The following is an 18,809-nucleotide window of genomic DNA, read 5'->3' as shown; positions in this document are numbered from 1 at the left end:
ATTCCTCACTACCCTGTGGGGAAAGTGTAATGATCTATATTGGTCTCATTTTGAAGTTCAGTTTTATCATTTGTGCATTTATTTGCTCATGGTTGTGTGGGTGTGGTTTTCTTTTTATCTGTCTTTTTAGGGAGACAATAATCACTTGAAACAACAGCTTAAAGACCTTCAAAATCAGCTAAACCATGTGGTTGGTAACTTAATTCATCCTGAGGAAGTCTTAGCTCGTATAAATGAAGTCAAGGAAAAGCTTCAGTCAGGAGTTGGAGAGATTAAGTGAGTGAAATAAAAGTACTGTGTTAGATTTGTGCATGTGAAATTGCTGAGTACATGAGAGCACCGAGATGCTTGTGCTGCATCCTTCTGGGTGCAAGGTGGGGCAGTTCAAACATGAGCTTCAGCGCCCTGTGGTTGCTAAGAGAACATCACCTGAGCTCAGTATGTTCTTAAGGGAAATGTGCAGCCCTTTTGGGTTTCACTGCAGGGCACAGGGCAAGCTCTTTTCTCCCTGCTTTGACCCCAGCAACAAAGAATGGTAATAAACAAAGACAGAATGGTATGAATAGAGCCAGGGTGGGAGTCTCTGTGCAACGTAATGTGTTCAGTGCTGCACCTGAGTAACTTTACATTGGATGTCTTAAGCTTGCACTGTTGTATTAGGCTTCGTTATTTCGGTATCTGGTATCACTATTTAAAACCATTATTTTTTCTGTCTTGGAATCTGGACTGTTTCTCTTTCAGATATCAGAATTCAGCTGATGTTTTAGGGAAAAGCTTTGCAAATCTGCAGAAAGAATTTAATGACATCCTTGCTGAAGCTCGGAGAGGAAAAGAGAAAGCGCGGGCTAGAGAGAGACAATTGAAGGAAGAAATGGCATCCTGGCAGGAAAGGCTGGGAGAAGCACAGGAGAAATACAGACAGGCATGTATCGAAACAAAACAGGCAAGAGTGGCACAATTTTAGTTTAGTCTAAAAGATGTAACTTGTTGATGAAGCTTAAGTTGCACTATGGGTGTCCTGGTGCTGCCCTCCATCCTTCAGAGAAGTGTGATGTGTAGACAAACTGAATACATTTGCTTGTCAGAAACGCATTTCACAGCTGTCAGAGCAGGATGCTGTTGCTCGTGATTAGCAATGCTAACTCATCATTAAGAGTTTTGGTTTTCCTGTTGTGCACGAATGTGTCTCAGGTAGTAGATTTCTTTATAAAGAAACTATAAGCAGGCAAAAGCTTCCAAAGAGGGAAGACAAATAATTGACTGTTTCCATGCTGTATGTACTGTGAAATGTGTTTACTGTTCAAAGTAGTGAAATACACCAGCCATTCCTGCTTTTGATAAGTATTCAATTGGATGTTTAACAGGACACATGCTCCTTTGCAACCCTTTGTTGGCTTTCATTGTAAAAACCTATAAAAAGTGTTGCTTGGAGGAGAAGGGTTTAATGTGCAGTAAGACTTCCACAAACAATCTCTAATGTTATCCATGTGGCAACACGGAGAGACCTGCACTGCTCTTTGGTGCTTGGGTAACAGTGGAGTCTGGTGTTTTGTTTTTTTTCTTAATTGATATGACGTTTGCCTGAATACTTGGGGAATTAGAATTTAGACTCCATTATATATCTCGGTGGCAACAACGAGTTAAATTATAGGTGGGAAAATACATTCCATAACCTCCTTAAAAGATCACTACATATAGCACTACCAAAGTAACTTGGGCACTTCTAAAACGTAATAGTTAAAGTGGCAACGCAGTTCTTTCTGGTACAAATTATGCTGGTAACCATGCTTCCCAAAATCTTATGTCTTTAAATCATTGAAATAGTGTGGCTTTTTGTTAAAATATATATATATATATATATATATATGTATATTTCTGGCTGCTCATTCCAACTTATTTCACTTACAGGTTAAAGCTGAAAACAGGCAGAATAAGAACAAGGTCCATCAGTTAGAGAATGAAATCCAACACTTACGTGAAAAAATAAAGAGCATGGAAGAAATTCAGGGCCTTGCTGATCAACAGCTCCAAGAGGCGGATGAAGAGAAAGAGACCATTCTTGCCCAACTGGAAGAGTTGGAGAAAAGGGTAGGGATGAGTAAGGACAACTCTGGGCACTGTTTCCTCATGAAAAGGGCATTTAAAAACATTAATTATTTTGTTTTCTGAGATCAAATGCAGGAAGGAACATGGAGAATGTGTTTCTTTTCCTTAAATTTTATTGGTTGTCCTTAGTTTAGTTTTTTTCTGTTACTTCTATGCATACAGCACCAAACGGGATGTGTGTGGGAAAATGTGATGCCAGTACAAAACCTTTCTTCCATGCTGTTTTCAACTTGAAACTCATAAATCCTGGGTTTGTCCTTGTTTCAGAAAAAAGTAGAAGAAGCCAGGGCACAAATACAATTTGTCAGTCTAGATAAAGAACTGAAGGAATTAAAGAGAGCAATCGTCACTTCAGATAAACTGGCAGCCACGGAGCTCTCCATTGCTAAAAATCAGCTGAAGGCTCTTCATGGGACTGTTCTCAGAATTAATCAGGAGCGAGCTGAGGTAAATTATTATTGATAATTAACTGCTTGTATATAAGTGGTGCTTTCTAATGCCGTTGTAATGGAATATAGTTATACACTTCCAGCATGGTGAGCCAGTGGCCCGGGTTGCCCAGAGAAGTGGCTGCCCCATTCCTGGGGGTGTTCCAGGCCAGGATGGATGGGGCTTGGAGCCCCTGATCCAGTGGGAGGTGTCCCTGCCCATGGCAAGGCATGGGACTGGATGGGCTTTAACCCAAATCTGTTCCAACCCAAACCATTCTGTCATTCTATGGTGTTGTCTCTTAAATTTGGCTTCAGAGCTTTATTCTGGATTGTCCTGCTGCTCGGGAGCTCTCGTTTCAGAGTTTAATCTTGAAAGCCAGTAGATGAGTGCCTAAGTAAATGTGGGCGTGGGCAGGTGTTTCGCTGTATGTTAGACAGGGAGGGAGAGGCAAGTTTAATCTCTAGCTGAAAGTCAAACAGTGGATAATACTTTGTTGCATAAGATAGAAAAGGAAAAGAAGCCACTGCGAGAGTGCTCTTATGCTTCAAGTTTTTAAAACTGGGAATCATTTTTGGCTACATACTAACATCTCCTTTAGAAATACTTAGAGTTAAAGGAGAAACATTATTTTACATGTACTTGGCCAGTTTCTGGGAACAGACAAGTGCTGATGCTTTTTATTAGTCAGCTTTTTCCGAAGCTGCAAGAGACATCTGCAAGCTTGTGAAGTAATCTTGCGAATTTAAAGCTCAAACTAAAATTTCAATTGTAGGAGATTGAGGAAGCTGAAGAATTCTGTGCTGAGGCAGCTCGTGCAGCTCGGGATCTTGCCAGAGCAGAAGCAGAAATAGAATTGTTACAACAGCTCCTCAAGGAGAAGGAAGAACAAGTAGGTTGAAGATCTGTCTGCTCTACATTATATGAAGAGGATGAAACACTTGGATATGTTGGTTCAGCAGGTTTCTGAAAATGCCGGAGGTGTCTGCCTGCCCTTTCTCCTTAGGCTTTCCCTATGACAATTTTCGCTCCCCTGACACATGAACAACAGTTAAACATCCCTGACTTGAATAGTTGACTTGTAGGGGAAGCTCAGCTGTTCACTGAAATGCATTTACGTGGCCATGTCCATAAGCCTTGGCCGTATGGGGATGGGAAGAACAACTTTGTTGCATCAAAGTAGTATGTGTGTTTTGCTGAACGAACTGTTTTGTAGGGATGGATGGGCACATTTGAAAAAGTTTTAGCACAGTCTAATTTAAACTGAAGTGCTTTGCTTTAAACTTGTGTTTTAAATAGCTTCGTCATGAAATGGAGAAAGCTGGTGAGAAGACTGTGGCATCAAGCTCTCAGAAGCTTGAAATTGATAAATTAAATGAAGCTATGGAGCAACAAAAAGCAGAAATTGACCGTTTAAGATGTTTTTTGGGTAACATTGGGACAGGTAAGGTCACTTCTCTGTCCATTTCTTGCAAATAAGGATGGATGCAGAAGACTTCTTTCTTCTCCATATTTCTTGCTGTTCGATCTGAAGCTGTTCGGAGCTCTGGGGGTTTATTCTGGGTACCAGCACTTCCATGTTTCTGGCTTTGCCAGCTGATGAGACCTCTGAAAATATAGCTAAATTCTGCCTTAGTTTGAAAATCTGAATGACAGTGTTCATTAGTTTGCAAACATTTTTGTTAATACAACTATTTACAAAACACTGATTGCCATGCATTCAGCTCATAGACTCTAGAACATTGCCAGAGGCCTGTATAAAAGGAAAAATGAGCATCGGTTACTCTATACAAACTTGTATTTCTGCAGTCTTAAAATGGCAAACGTGCAGGGGCCAGTGTGCGCCTACATCACTATATAAAAATATTTCGTTTTCTCCTGGCAATTCAGTTTTTTATATTGTTTCAGTTTAACAGGATAACAATGAGGGAAAGGCTTTAACTGTTAGCTTTAATTAAAGCTGAATGCAGTATTTATGATTTAATTATTTACCTTGTATGCCCATAAAACTGATTTACTTACAGGTAACAAAGATGAAATTGATAACTTACAAGATGAAATTGCAGCACTCAAAAATGTCCTTTCAGAGCAGAATGATTACATCACCAGTATAGCGGATCCATTGAAAAGAAGGGGATACTGGTGTTACATGCCATCACCACAGGTCAGAAATAAATATGGGGAAAGTCACTTGTTACAGGGAGAGTCCATTATAAACTTGATAGGTTTAGGAGGAACTTAAGAAAAAGTATTGGCTGTCATATAAGAGAAATACCGAAACAACTCATATACAGCTGTTCCCTGATAAAGCCAATTACTGCGTAGCAACAGGGATCCAGTACACATAAAATCTGGAGACAACTATTCAAAATGCAGCACTGTAAATTCATTCAGGTGACTGTTTAAAAGGAGACATTACAGGCAGACATTTCTTACAAAATAGCATTTTTCTGAATTGAAGAGAAATACTGGTGAAATAGATCCAGTGCTCTCTTTAAAGCAACCTCATGCTTGGAAGTGAGAGAAAGCAGAATCTGTATAGCCTGCTCTTGAAAAATCAGCACTTTAGAATGTCTGCAGCACTAAGTTATTTTACGTGAGTTGTTGTTTCTTGATAAACACGCATTCATTTTTCTTCAGGCTTCAACTCCTGCTTCGCACAGCACAAAAGATTCTGGAGTTTGTTTAGTGTGTTCTGGCGCATCCGCACCGCAGAGAGGGTGCGATCAGGACAGGCAGTGCAGGAAGGAAGGCTTGCCGGGTCAAGGAGGATGTTGGGTTTACTCACCAGTCAGGAGTAGGTTGTACAAAACAAATTCTGGTACAGGTAAGTCAGTCTCACGGCCTCAGGAGGTTCAGGGGCGCACTGAAGATGGGCTTGCTTAGTGTTTGTAGTGTTATTTTTTTTGATGTGCATGAGTGAATTTTAAATGTTTATCACTGTTGAACTCATTATTCAGTTTCAGCAGTGTTTATTACATTTCTTTACCTTGCCTAGAATGTGTTAGTTTAAAATGTGCATTTGAAGAATATCTTTTACTGAAAAAGCAATTTAAAATTTTTTTTTTTTCCCCTTTCTTTTCTTTCTTTTGGTAAAGACAGAAGAGTGAAAGAAAACAGTGAAAGAAATGAAGAAACTGGTGTTCCCCAACCCCCTGCCTTTGTACCACCCCCTGGTACAGTCATTTACACAGTCCTTCCAGATGGTGCTCCTGTACCTCAGGGAACTGCGGTTTATGGCCCCCCTCCTGCCACACCAAGTGGAGGTTGCGTTGCTCCTGGATCTGTTATCTATGGCCCCCCTCCTGTGGGAGCCCAGGTCGTTTGCGGCCCTCTACCTCCAAGCTTCACTGTCCCACTCGTTCCTGTTGGAGTGCTTCACTGCAACGTGCCTGAACATCATGATTTGGTGAGATACAGAGCTGTAAGCTGCGCGTTTAACCTCCAGCAACTGATTAGGAAGCATCTTTTAACATATGCTTTCTCGAAAGCAAGAAACCCAAATCTTCATTTTCACGGATTGGATTAATCCCATTTTTCAAGAAAATAAGTCTTTGCTCAGAAGGTTCTGGGTTCAGTTGAGCTTGCTGATAGCTCTGTCTTCAGTGCTGATAGCACAGTCTTTGTAGCCGCTCCTCTGTCTCAGGAGGATTGAGATAGAAAAGAGGTCTTGATTTTATTCTGTTTTCTGGATGCAGGAGAGTGAAGTCTCAAGGCTAGAAGACACTGTGTATTACTTGAAGTCTCGGAAATACAAAGATAAATGGTCAGAGGCAGCTGAGCACAAATGCAGAAAAGAGGTGCAAAAACTGAATCAAAACATTGAAGAACTTCTGCAGGAAAGAGAAGAGTTAGAACATGAAGTAGCAGAGCTACGAAGAGCAGCTCAAAAACATGACAAACGCAAGTAAGAATATTGTCTGGATCAAATGTGTAATGGACTTCACAAGGCTCTGGGCCTCTGTTTTAATTCTATGTCTGTCTGCCTGATCTTTTAGGGCCTTTATTGAAGGGTATACTGACAACCTTATTGCAGAATTGCAGTTAGAAAAGTCTCTTAAACATCATGAAGATATTGCAGACGAAATCGAGTGTATTGAGAAGACTCTTCTGAAACGACGAGCGGAGCTTAGAGAGGCAGACAGACTGCTTTCAGAAGCTGCAGTGGAACTTGAGAGCACACGGGGTAAAGTAAGTAAGACAATAACTCTAAGCACAGAAGGATTTGTGTGTTGTATTAGCATTGTTTAAGACAAACAAGAATCCTCTGCTTGAGGAGTTTGATTCTTACTTCGATAACCTGAAGCCTCTTAAAATGCTTCTATTGAAAATAAGTCATGGTGTAATCTGTGCTAAAAAAAGGTGTTCCAGCCCTCACCAAAGAGGAGAAAACTTTCCTGCTCCTGACGAGAGAGGAGAAAAGGTTCTACTTCATGGTATACATGAAGGGAGAAAGCTCAGGTGGAATGAGCTCATTCAGGCCAGGAGGAGGTTGTCCTTAGACAGCTAACTTGCAGGTTTGGGATGTGGAAAACATAAGATTCAGAATGTGTTGTCTCAATCTTCAATTTTTGCTCTAGACTAAAGACACGATTCAAAAATACAATCATGCGAAACAACATTTGTCCCGTACTGAAACTGAGGCAAAGGAGCTAGAGCGAAGAGCTCAGGAAATGGCTGTTGAAATTGTGAAAGCAGATCAGCAATTCAGGTACGTTGTTCTTGTGAATGTCTGTCAAATGGGGGTGAGGAGAACAACAAGGCTTTCGAATATCAAGATAGTGCTTTTGGAGAGATGTTAAAATGTTAATATGAAAAGGTGTAAATGCTTCTTTAGGTTATTACAGGCAGATACAAGGGATTTAGAGCAGCGCAAGAGGGAACAAGAAGGTAATTTGAGGGAAATCAACAAAATGGTGGCTGCAAAAGACTCTGAGTTCCAGTCATTAAACCTGAAGATAGAAACGCTAACAGAAAGGTAAGTATTATAATATACGACAAACTGTATTAGATAAAGATGTCTCCTTTAATAAGTTACTGCTTTGGGCATTCTTGTTTCTTCTGAGTCCATTTTTCATCCTCGCTGTCAGCCTTCAGAAGCTTCAAGGAGATGTTAAAATTGCAGCAGGTAATGAAGAACATCACCTCCAAATCATTAGAGAAGCTGAAACCCTTCTTCAAGGCAAGAAAACAGAACTGGAAAGATTAAAAGATCAGGTAAGGCTTATCTTTTTAACCCTGGACTATCAGTTTTGTTGGGTTTGATGTAACTGAAAGATGAGCAGAGTCTTAAGTTCTGGACTGCTGTGTCTGAAGAATTCTGTTCTTAAGTTTATTTTAATGTTGGTAATTTGAATTCTCCTTGTTTTGTCTCATAATAAGCGTGATCCCAATCTCGCTGACGTTTCTGCATAGTAAGTGTTACTGCAGAATTCTCTACAAATCTTATAGCATCTCAGAATAAGAGACTTCCCTATGTCTGAGGTTCAGGACTGCCTTGTCCAGAGCAGACGTAGTTCTTAGCATTGGCTTTATTTTACAGGATGAGCAAAGGAAGCTCATTAATCCAGTGGGATCCTTACACCATCCTTTGCATTGTTGTTGCACTAATTCTTGTGCGTGTGTAGCTACACAAATGAAAGATGCTTATTCTGCCAAACTTTTACATTTTAGGTTACCGCTCAGCAACAAGAGCTCTTGTTTCTGGAGCAACAGTTAAATCAAAGAAAAGAAGAGCTCCATGTCGTTCAAGACTGTATTTCTCAAAAGAAAGGTGACCTCAAAGAAGCTCTTCGAGATGGAGAGGCCGAAGTGAATGAAAAACTGCGCCAAATAAGAGTAACTTTTCCAAATGAGTTTTCAATTCATTGTATTTCTGAAGAACAGCAAAATAGTATCGAAAACAACCCATAGTTTCCACAAAATCGGGTTTTCTTTCTACAGCCTCCCCAAACTCGCTGAAAAATGGAACAAGCAGTTTACGGTTCTGGGTGACTAAGAGCTTGGTCCAGATGCACAAGTAACAGCTCCCTGGTTCCAGTCATACTTACAGAACTGGCCCTTTGAGAACTAAATTTCATTAAGCAGAAGTCTCTGAATGACCTGATTCTGACTTATTCTGCTGAGACAAGCAGCTGCTAAAGCAGATTGGTCTGATCAGTGTGTGTAAAACACAACCAAGCTGGTGTAAGTCAGCTGTCTTTCTCCATCCCCATTTACTTTGAAAGGATGCTGTACTTGCTTCCTTTCTGAAATAAAATCAAAGTGTCGAGGTTAATTATATTTTGTGGGAGCTTCTCTAACTCTGTATTAAGGGCCACTTGTTCACTTCAATGAGTGTTATGCTTAAACTTGTAGATTGGAATCTTTGCAAGATTGCTACCTTAAATTGTCAAGAAGCAAGACTTTAATTTAAATATTACATTTTTTTAATGTTTTACACTATTAACTGTAATTACAAACTCAAATTGACCAGGATATTGCTGTGAGACTTTTTGAATTTTACAAATATTTAGAACTTCTGCTTAAAGGAAGACCTTATTTAAAATAGCAGTATTTTGCAATGGCGTCCCATGTAACACTGCTATATTTCTGCAGGAAATAAAAGTACTTCTGGAAGAGCTGGATGCTGAGAGGAAAGAACTAGATGTCCAGATTACTGAGAAGAGAGCACAACTTTCCTTCATAAAGAAGGATATTGGAGAAGAGGAAGTAAATCTTCAAGGAATACTCGGGCAAATCACCAGGCACAAGATCGGTACGTGTCTGGCTTTACTAGACCATATTTTTTTCAGATCGGAAGGAAGTAGATGCTGAGCTCCTAGCTGTATGTGGCTGCAGTTTTCTGTCCCTCACTCCTTTTGAAACATTGAGAACGACTGCAGAGGAGTTCCCTGTGATGGCCATGGCTTGCACGGAGCTGACAGATGCCCTCTGTTTAGGCTGAGGCAGTGCCTCATGCCACTCTGTATTTGGGATGGGAGTTTGTCAGGCCAGAGAGGAATGTACAGACCTGCTGTCAGGACTGATCCGCTCACACACGATTGCTGTGTGGTCAGGAGCCAGGAGCCAGTTGTGCCACATGCAGGGAAACAAAGGAATCTCCTTCCAAGCAGTTACAGCCTCTCAGAGTCTGGAGAACATAAGCTGCAGCAGTTTGCAGCATGTTCTGAGCTGTGTTCTGTCATTGTTTATCAGTCAGATACTCTGTCCCAGAACAACTCCCTGGGGAGCAGCAGCCTCCGAGGACCTGCAGTGTGCTGGTAGGACAGCCTCAGCCACCACGCCTGCTGTGTCTTGACACTATGGCTGGGAACGTGATGAGTTCTTACAGGGATGATATCAGTTTAGTGTCACTTAATTTCTCCTTGGTGCCTGTTTTTTTTGCAAATAGAATGCATTTAATGTGCCTCTAATAACAATTTCTTTAATCTTACCAGAACTGAAACATGTTCTGGAAATGCTGGAGCTTGAAAATAACGAACTGCAAGGTTTGAAACTACAACATGACCAAAAGGTCAATGAACTTGAAAAGACTCAGGCTGCAATTCTAGAAGTAAGTATTTCTTCTATAGCTAATATTGTAACTGGAAGAAGAGATCTGTGTACTCTGTGGTTCTGTTAAGATCTGAGTAACAGCATTCCTACGCTTTTAAATCAATCTCTTTCTAGATTTGAGCTTGTCACGGGGAAGTCTTAACTCTGCTTAGGCCCCCTAAAATAATGAGAATTCTTTGGCTCATGTGAGGGAGAAGAGGGCAGAAAGACAGAACGATGAATTGTGCTTTCTTAGCATTGGCTTCCAGAGTCTCTTTATCTGGATGCTATTTGTGTCCTCGCTTGCAAGGAGTAGGTACAGAAGACAGTTTATTAAGCCAGCTGGATGATCTTCGCTACCATTAAAAAGGCAGTTTAACTCAGCTTGCCTCTTCTATTTTTGACAAATAAAGACAGACATTCAGCTTTGCCACCAGCAGGCAGAGAGATCAGCAGCATCCCTGTGGCAGTCTTGGAGCCACAGGATTGTTAGGTTGAGTCTGGGATAACCTTCCTTCACTCAGTTGTGTGATTCCAGAAAATCTAACATGCGAAGAGGGCATTTTTAAGCGTGTGTAAGCAGGTATTATCTGCTGCTTACATTTAAGCATTTATCTCTCCTCTTTGTGCTCCTTCTGTGAAGGACAGAGAAAAAAAGGGAGCTGTCAACAGGCTCGGTACCTTTCTATTGCCATTCTTAGTGCGGTCACCTTACTGCCTCACCTGAGCGTCTCAGCCCTTACTGTGGCCATTCTCTCAAAATCCCTGCAGCCAAGGGATGTGCTGCTCTTACGCATGGGGGGCACGTGGTGGTTAAACTGTGGCAGAACAAAGAATTGCACTTCTATCTTGCAGTCCTCATGCTCATAGTCATCATAACCCTCACAAACACACCCCTCTTAAGCTGGCACTCCAAGCAGTTCTCCCTGTTGTAACACAGCTCTTGGAGAGCGAACTCTAGCCCACATACAATCTCTGGGATGAAAGGTGTTTAGACTGCCACAGCTGAAGCTGTTAATGAGTTGTTCTGCTTCTTGACCATATCAGTATGTTGTTCACAACGTCTTCTTTTGTAGGAGAAGTTAAAACTGGAGAATATTCAGAGATTATTTCAGAGTCAGCAAGGGGAAGTGGATCGGCAGGAACGACTGCTTGAGAAAGACCATCAGGAAAACGAACATCTGGCTTCTCAAATGCGCACTCTGCAAAATAATATTGAGGCCTTGAACAAAGAAAAGGAAAAGCTTGAGGAAGACTGTCAGAGTTTGGAAAAGAAGTTGTCACAAACCAGAAGGTGGGGAGAATATTTTTTCCTGCATAGATCAGAAGTGATGGAAAGTGCATTTATCATAATTAAAACCATAGCTATAACTTTGAGGTGCCCAATTATACCAAACGTGCAGTTTCTTGTATCCTGTGAGGTTTATTTTAAGCACGTCTAGAGCGGACACACACAAAGTATTCAGCAGTGGAGCTGATGAATGCCACAGCGCTTCCTGATCGTGGCAATGCAATGAGAAATGCTATGAAAATCAAAATATGAAGTCTTGGAGCAGGACAGCTGTCTTGCTCTTACGACTACTGTTTGATCCCCTTGAGCTGAGGAAGCTCTTACTGAAATGCAGCTGGGTTTTAGAGTCCTCACCAAGTGCTTTTAACAAAATGAGAATACACACTCACATTTTACAGGGACTTGACTGCCACCGAAGAGAGCAGCAGAGCTGTGTTGTCCAATGTAGAAAAAATGGGGTTGGATGTTAAAAGCCTGCAGCAAGAGGTCGATCTACTGAACAAACAAAAAAAATTGCTGAATGGAGACATTGCTGTTGTACAGAAGCATCTTCAAGGTAAAGATCCGCTTTTGGTGTTAAGATGTAATATGGTGTTATAAGATATGCTGTAACTGAACTGTAGGATAGTAAATATCCTACCTGCTCAGATGTCTGCAGGCAGAAAGTATTTAACATGTCAAAAAGATGGAAATTTCCAAACTTGGTTTTTCTATTGTTTTTCATTTGTGAAAAGAGGTGGTTTATGTGTATGGGTATCTTGCATCACTGATTTTTTGTTGTCAAACCTTTTTCTAGAAAAAAAGGAAGAACTAGAAGCACTGAAAGGAGAATTGAATGGTTCCAGGCAGCAGCTTCAGCTGGTAGAACAGGTCAGTTTGGGGGCGAGATGCACAGTTTCACATAGGGAGTAGATGGTTGCATAGAAATGAGGGGTGTTGTTCACCACAGCTCTGAGTCCATGACCTGGTTTTCATCAAGGCCAAACTAGCGCACACCAGGCCCCGGTTGATCGCCTTGCTCTTGCTGAGTCTGGAGCCATGTGGGCTCCTGTAGGTACCCAACCACACGAGAGGGACGCTGGGGTTCTCTGTATATGGCAACTGCCACAACTCTCCTCGTCAGGCTGGTGCTGCCCAGTTGGAGTGTGTGGCTGGGTTTGGGTTGGGTTTTGAGTTATTTTGGTGGGGGTTTGGGGTTTTTTGTTGTGAATTTGTTTGGTTTGGAATTCATCTTCTTTCTAGAAAACAGTCCAGACAGAGGCAAAATCACCCTGATTTGTTGTTTCTTAGAAAGAAAATACTTTTTTTTTTTAAAAAAGCAGCATCTTCTAGCTTTGTGTCTGGTGGTTCCTATCGGGTTAATTCCCTCTGTGGCTGATTTAAGTAGAAGGTAATGTTCAGTGTGATTAGGGGTGATGAGTTAATGTTTCAAGTGCAAGCCCTTTGGCCAGAGAGCTGTCGCTCACCAGGTAGTTGTCACTCTATTTTATGTTTTATATTGCAGGATTTGGAAAATAACACCAGGCATCAGGAGGAGTTGCTTAGAGAGCAGGCGGCCCTGAAAGAAGAGATCCTGCAGTACCTGAAGAAGTGTAAGGATTGCCAAGAGAGGCAGAAAAAGAGGGAGAACCAATTGCAGCAGCTCCAGAAGGAGATTCAAGAGAAAGAAGGAGAACTCGCCAAACAAGAAGCGGTAATGAGCCTGCTGCCTTATCTCTCTTTCACCTGACCTCTAAAATAATGCAGGCAAAAAAGTTTCAGATGCAAGTTGACAAATAATACCAGTGCTTTGAGAAACATGAAGCCTCGCTTTTAGAGGGGTAGCAGCAAAGAGAAAGCTTCAGCATTCAGTGGTGTTTTAGTGAACACCAGTGTGTCACAACAATGGACTATGGCCTCCTTGGCAGAGTCCTCTTACACTGAACTGATAACAAAACTGTGAAATCAGTGGCCCCGGAGGGCTGGTGAGCGCTGGGCAGCAGGGGTGGATTCTTCTCTGTAATCCCATTCTGCCAGCAGCTGGATATGGCTCAGAACTTGCCATGCTGTTCATTTTTCCTGGGGGATGAGCAAACTATGTAGCGCACTGAAACGCTGCAGTGAAACCAATCACATCTTAACTCCAGCTGCATTCTCTAATTCCAAAACTAAGCAGAAAAAAATCTAGGGCTTTTTTTTTCATCCTGAAGTTTCCCTTTGATTTTGAAGGGATCACTATTGGCAGCTATCTTTTCTTCTCTTCTAGAATATTTCTATGCAAAGCCTATCAGCTGTCCATGAAAATCAGAATTTAGTCTTAGGTTCCTGTAGTAAAATTAACTGGCATTGTCTGAGCAGTTTCACTAAAGTATCAACCAAAAGAAAAACCCCAGGAGCTGCCCTGAAAATGAGACGCGATTGTTCTGTTAGTTAGTAGGGAGTGTTAGACTACAATTCTTCCCAACGTAACGCTGCTTTAACTTCTGTTGTATCTTTCTGATGGTGGAATCTTTTCTCACTCAGCTGGTAGTGGTTAAAGGTTGAAGTGGTGGGGTGTTTTTGCACAGATTCTTCATCACCTCAAGCAGAATGTAAAGCATGAAGGAAGAAAACTGGAAGAATGTACTGCTAAAGTGAAAGATCAGAAAAATCTGTTGGAAAAGGAAGTAATGGATCAACAAAAGAAATTGGAGCAGGCAACGGCAAAAGTAAAGCTAGCAGAAGAAAACCTCAGGAAGCTGGAAAAAGAGGAGTCCCAACGTGCAGCACTTGAAGAAACTGTCAGGAAAAGCAGTAAGATTCATTGCAGAAATAAAATTGTTTCCATCTGTGAGTTTAAAGTATAATGAAACCAACAAATATTTCTGTTAATCTCATGTGGTTTGATATGGATTGACTCTCAGTCCTTGACTTGACTTGCTCAAAGAATTGAAATTCTAAAGCCCACTGGCATTCTGGCCCCTCTCACCTTGTCTGAGTGTTTTACAAAGCATTGCTCAGCAGATTAATGTGTTTGAAAAATACCTGTTGTGTGTGAAATTTGCCAAGATTTGGATGTTTCTGCTAACCAGGCTTGATTTTAAAAAATGTCAATTGCAGAATGCCAGCTCTCAGAAAAAGAATTACAGTTACAGCAAAAAACCAGAGAGATACAGGCTCTTCAAAAGGAACTGGAAGTCTCCAAGTCTGAGCTGAACCACCTCCAAGATCAGATGGCATCAGAGAGGAAGAAAGCACAAAAACAGATCTTGAGTCTGAAAGGAGCAATGAAAATGCAAAGGGTGCGGCTGGAAAGAAAACTGCACGTAAGTCCTGGCTGAAGGGAGAACGGGGATTTGAGTTATTTTTAAACAGTAAAATTGTCGAACACCCATTTTTAATATGAGAGGGACAAAGCAATGCGTGAATTTAATGACTAGACAGAACTTGAGGCAACCAGACTCTGGTATTTCCAGACTCTGCTGCAGAACACCTCTAGTTACTGCTTTTTAATGCTGCTTCTGCCTTTTAAATTGAAGAAATTGTGTTATGTGATTCACTTCCCTGCAGTGGCTGCTCCCAGTAACAGCCAATCTTTCTGCATTCCCTAGGAACAAAAGCATGAAAATAACTGCGTGCAGAGTGATACCGCAGCTGCTGAACAAGTAGAACACAGTAACCACGACCGAGCCAGGCACCTTAGAAAGGACCTTGGCCAGAGCCAGCAGGACTACGTGGATCCCCAAACTCAGGTATAAATAACCGACTGGCCAAGAACAGACAAGTTTTGAGGGAAAGCCACGTCTACGAGACAAGTTTATATTGCATTGGGTTTGAATCTCCGCCCGCCTGCTGTGTCACAGTTAGAAATAGACCTACTTAAAATTGCCGTGTGATTTTCTCAGCTCTGGGGAAGTTAAGCTTTGGTAACGATCAGTAGGATCAGGCAGCTCAGTAATCCTGGCTTAAAAAGGAACAAACCAACTCCAGCCGTTCGGCCATGTGCGGAACTCTCGGCACAGGGCTGCCAGGCTCTGAAAGCAGTATTCCATGCCTCAGATCCCAAGTAGCACAACTGCACAGTTTCCTTCCCATCGTGTGGGGGATTACAGGCACCGTTTAGGCCAGTTCAAACGGATCAACTCCTCTCAGCCAGTAAAACGATGCCTGAAGAAGTGTTGGTGTTCTCTGGGGGTGGGTGAGGTTGAAGAGGGCAGCCCTAGCTATTCCTGAGGAGGAATTGCATTCAGATGCTCCCGAGGTGCACAGTGAACTCACAGCAGCGTTTGCTGTCTGCTCAGTTTAGGCAGCGCTTCAGTCAAGGGTGAAGGTTTGGCAGCAGGCAATTGGCATAACTTTAGTCATAATTCATGTGAATCACTAAACGCTATCAAAGCTCAGAGCTGCTCGGTAGGCGTTTCACAACTTGTTGGCACCAACCTGTGCCAGCATTTTCTTCTTTTGATACTCACTTTAACCTAAATGGTGATTCCACATAGTTTGACCCCTCCTTTTCCTTTTATAGAAGCAATATATAAAGGGTTTAAGTCCTTTAAAAATACTGTGCTTCCAAGGAGAACATTGTTAGCAACTACAAATCATCCAAGGACGACTATGCAGGATCCGAGTATGAACAGGTTTTACCTAACAAGTTGTGTCCTGGTGACTCCGGTTGCCTCTGCCATCCGAGCGGCTTTGCAGGCAGAGTTAATGTCAGGATTAGGGCTGCATCGGCACAGAGGTGAGGTGACCTGTGACTGCAATGGTCAACGTGTAACCATCTGCAGAATAAGTCTCATTCAGTTACACAGGAAAATCCCTCTGGACTGCTGATGCGTCTGTAAGCTGAGGGCCGAGTGTTGAGAGTGTTCTGTGATGCAGGTTAAAACTCAAGATGACCTGGAAAAAAGACAAAGGGAAATTGAGGATGCAGCAACATTGCTTAAACTGGAGGTTGAAAATGAAATTAGGACGGAGTTCAAATCTTCAAGCCTGTCTTGTCTGGAACCACTGGGAGATTTGGAAGCATCTGTTGAAGCACAGGGCAGTCTGCAGTGTGGATCTGATACATTGGAGCAGACCAGGCCGTTTGCCGCTGAGGACAAAAGACTCCTCTCGCTGGAAGAGAAGCTGAATTTTTCTAAAGTCTTCTTACTGGTAAATCGCTGCTCCGTGTGTCCGCACAGTACTCAGAGCTGTGACACAACATCACTGAATGTATATTTCTTTTCAGAAGGATGAACAGTGGCGAGGAGAGGCTCTCCGGGAAAAACTGCAGCAGTATGAGGATCGGCTGAAGGTAGGACCTCTCTACCCCATCACCCTGATGGGTCCTTGGGTCCCTTTGGATAATGCCCTCAGCAGCCCCGGCCGTGGGGGTCCTTCTCCAGCCCTGGCGGGTCCCCTCTGTCCATGTGGCTGCCTCCCCTGCGTCTTTGGGTGGGAACGCAGTCCTAGCAACTGCACACTGTATCAAGATGAATCATTTTAATTAGCCATTAATTGGGTTTTTGAGTATTCCAAGAAGATTCCCTTATTCTCATCATACTGTGGTGTGTTGGCAATGTGACAAACGCCAGCTCGGGAGCACCCACGATCCCTGTAGTACAGGTGATGGCCTGTACAGGGGCACTCAGAGCTCACCTGTTGCTCTCACCTCAAGCAGCTCATGGTAAGGCCATAAAACCATGGTTTATTTCTGACTTGGGAGGAGGTGCATGATTTAAAACCACTTGCAAACCCGCTGCCATCTGCTTGTGGGTTTGACACTAACATTACCTCCCTTATGGCTTGATTTTAAGGGCATCGGACTCTTTAGATACTGTTGAACCTGACCCAAACTGGCTCTCAACAGAACTCTCGGTGTATTTAGGTGCAGCTGCGGCACTGCCTGTCCAAGCAAGTGGAAGTGTTGATCCGAGGGAAGCGGCAGACGGAAGGCACCCTGCACAGCCTGCAGAGGCAGGTGGACGCCCTGGATGACCTGGTCAGCAGCACATCTTCAGAGTCGCAGTTTCTCTCCTCCAGCTGCAGTCTGCCCTCCCTGCACGAAGCTCTGCACTTAACCAAGCCACAGGTGATGCTCCGCTGCGTCTGGGAACTCTGTGGGGGTTTAATGACTTCTGGCTCACCCGTGGTCCCGTACAGCCATGCGCTCGCCCTCTGGGAGCACTGGGGGGGAGGCGGGCTGTACCCTTGGTTACTCTAGCAGCAGCTGCTTCTTTGAAAAGGGCACATTTTCCTCAGATTGCTTGGTTTGGGGTATTTTACTTTGTCTTTTTTATTGTTTAATAACTCAGATTTTTCCTGGGGTTTCTTAAGATTAATGTGACTCTAACTGAAGCCATTAATTTATGACTCAGACACACTTTTCCTGCTTTTCCTAGGCTGCTCTGGTGCACTTTCCCCATGTTCCTGCGTGCGGGGAGCATCTCGGTGAGGGCCGGAGGTGAGGGCCGCCTATGGCTCAGCTCAGGCTGTGGTTGGAGCCACAGCTGTCCTGCAGGCTGGCGGTAGCCAAGGGCCGGCACAGGTTCTCGGGCCCTGTGAAAGCATTCCTGTGGTAGCCTCATGCTCAATGCTGGTTTGGTTCCTGGATGTGTATTTTCAAACACATTACTGGCGAGAGCTGTTCCTGGGTTGACCAACTCAAACACTGAGCTCCTGCCATCCTTAATCATTCAGGAATGGTTTTCTGCTTTTAATAATCGCCCAGCTCAAGCACCTTAGAGCTGTGTGGGTTGGACCTGGGCCGTCATCCCCCACCTTTGAAGACTTCTACCTCATGGTTTTTGCCACCACTGGCAAGAGCGGGCTGCAGGGCTGCTCCCTACTCTGAACTTGTGTGTCAAGTATTTGTATAAGGGTTTTTGAAATCCACATTTAAGTTTTTAATCAATGTCTGGACCAACTTCTCCTGTTTAAGTGTAATTGTTTGGCAGTTGCTACTTCAAAGCAAACTTCTAACAAAGACAGAGTTCTGGAGTTCTCGGTTTCCCTGTTGCCAAATGTATGGATGTTTTAAATACAATTATTTTTGAATACTTAAAATAAACTCCAGTGATGGACACTTGCTTTTAACCAGAGGTCTGTTGGTTGTGTTGGGGCAGATTTAAGGTTCTCAAGGCTGTTGATGCTTGTCCTGCTGTGCTGTTCCTCCGCAGCACAGGGCCTTCCTGGCTGAGGCCAGAAGCAATGGGAGACTTGTTCAGTGTTGGTGTTTGTGTGACTGTAGCCATGACCAGGTCCTGTTCAGAAGCGTTCAGCTGTGTGTGGCTATGGTTAATGGTTTCATAACAAAGTTCCCAGGAACTTGGCCTTAATTAGTAGTAGAGAAGCCACTTTGTAAAGCTTTCAAGACAGCAGGAAATAGGACATTTGCTCTTCCAGTCAATCAGGCTCTGCTGCCTCCATGGAGAACAGGCCTGTCCCAAAGAACCTCTCCTTCACCTTCCAGCAGGATCCTCACCCATACTGACCTTTTCCCAGT

General features: G+C 42.9%; 1 protein-coding gene across 4 annotated transcripts in view; it reads left to right on the top strand.

Moving 5' to 3' along the window:
• CNTRL (centriolin) overlaps positions 1–18,387 on the top strand; it is a 33,379-nt gene extending 14,992 nt beyond the window's left edge. For all 4 annotated transcript variants that reach the window (XM_054084340.1, XM_054084339.1, XM_054084337.1 and 1 more), the window contains 28 exons: positions 131–276; positions 742–922; positions 1,909–2,088; positions 2,374–2,553; positions 3,311–3,427; positions 3,835–3,979; positions 4,560–4,699; positions 5,176–5,362; positions 5,634–5,944; positions 6,234–6,442; positions 6,534–6,726; positions 7,116–7,246; positions 7,373–7,513; positions 7,626–7,752; positions 8,209–8,373; positions 9,133–9,292; positions 9,975–10,090; positions 11,148–11,365; positions 11,761–11,918; positions 12,159–12,232; positions 12,867–13,055; positions 13,909–14,134; positions 14,441–14,646; positions 14,932–15,072; positions 16,202–16,477; positions 16,554–16,619; positions 17,193–17,396; positions 17,707–18,387. In XM_054084340.1, coding sequence (XP_053940315.1) covers positions 131–276; positions 742–922; positions 1,909–2,088; positions 2,374–2,553; positions 3,311–3,427; positions 3,835–3,979; positions 4,560–4,699; positions 5,176–5,362; positions 5,634–5,944; positions 6,234–6,442; positions 6,534–6,726; positions 7,116–7,246; positions 7,373–7,513; positions 7,626–7,752; positions 8,209–8,373; positions 9,133–9,292; positions 9,975–10,090; positions 11,148–11,365; positions 11,761–11,918; positions 12,159–12,232; positions 12,867–13,055; positions 13,909–14,134; positions 14,441–14,646; positions 14,932–15,072; positions 16,202–16,477; positions 16,554–16,619; positions 17,193–17,396; positions 17,707–17,772 — 4,653 coding nt within the window. In that variant the 3' untranslated portion in view covers positions 17,773–18,387. The remainder of the gene's footprint in view (positions 1–130; positions 277–741; positions 923–1,908; positions 2,089–2,373; positions 2,554–3,310; positions 3,428–3,834; positions 3,980–4,559; positions 4,700–5,175; positions 5,363–5,633; positions 5,945–6,233; positions 6,443–6,533; positions 6,727–7,115; positions 7,247–7,372; positions 7,514–7,625; positions 7,753–8,208; positions 8,374–9,132; positions 9,293–9,974; positions 10,091–11,147; positions 11,366–11,760; positions 11,919–12,158; positions 12,233–12,866; positions 13,056–13,908; positions 14,135–14,440; positions 14,647–14,931; positions 15,073–16,201; positions 16,478–16,553; positions 16,620–17,192; positions 17,397–17,706) is intronic.
• Positions 18,388–18,809: the final 422 nt, after the last annotated feature.

This window comes from Cuculus canorus, chromosome 19 (assembly GCF_017976375.1).
Source record: "Cuculus canorus isolate bCucCan1 chromosome 19, bCucCan1.pri, whole genome shotgun sequence".
In the NCBI taxonomy this organism is placed as follows: domain Eukaryota; kingdom Metazoa; phylum Chordata; class Aves; order Cuculiformes; family Cuculidae; genus Cuculus; species Cuculus canorus.
The sequence above is the reverse complement of the archived record's forward strand: the minus strand, read 5'-3'. Positions and strand labels throughout refer to the sequence as shown.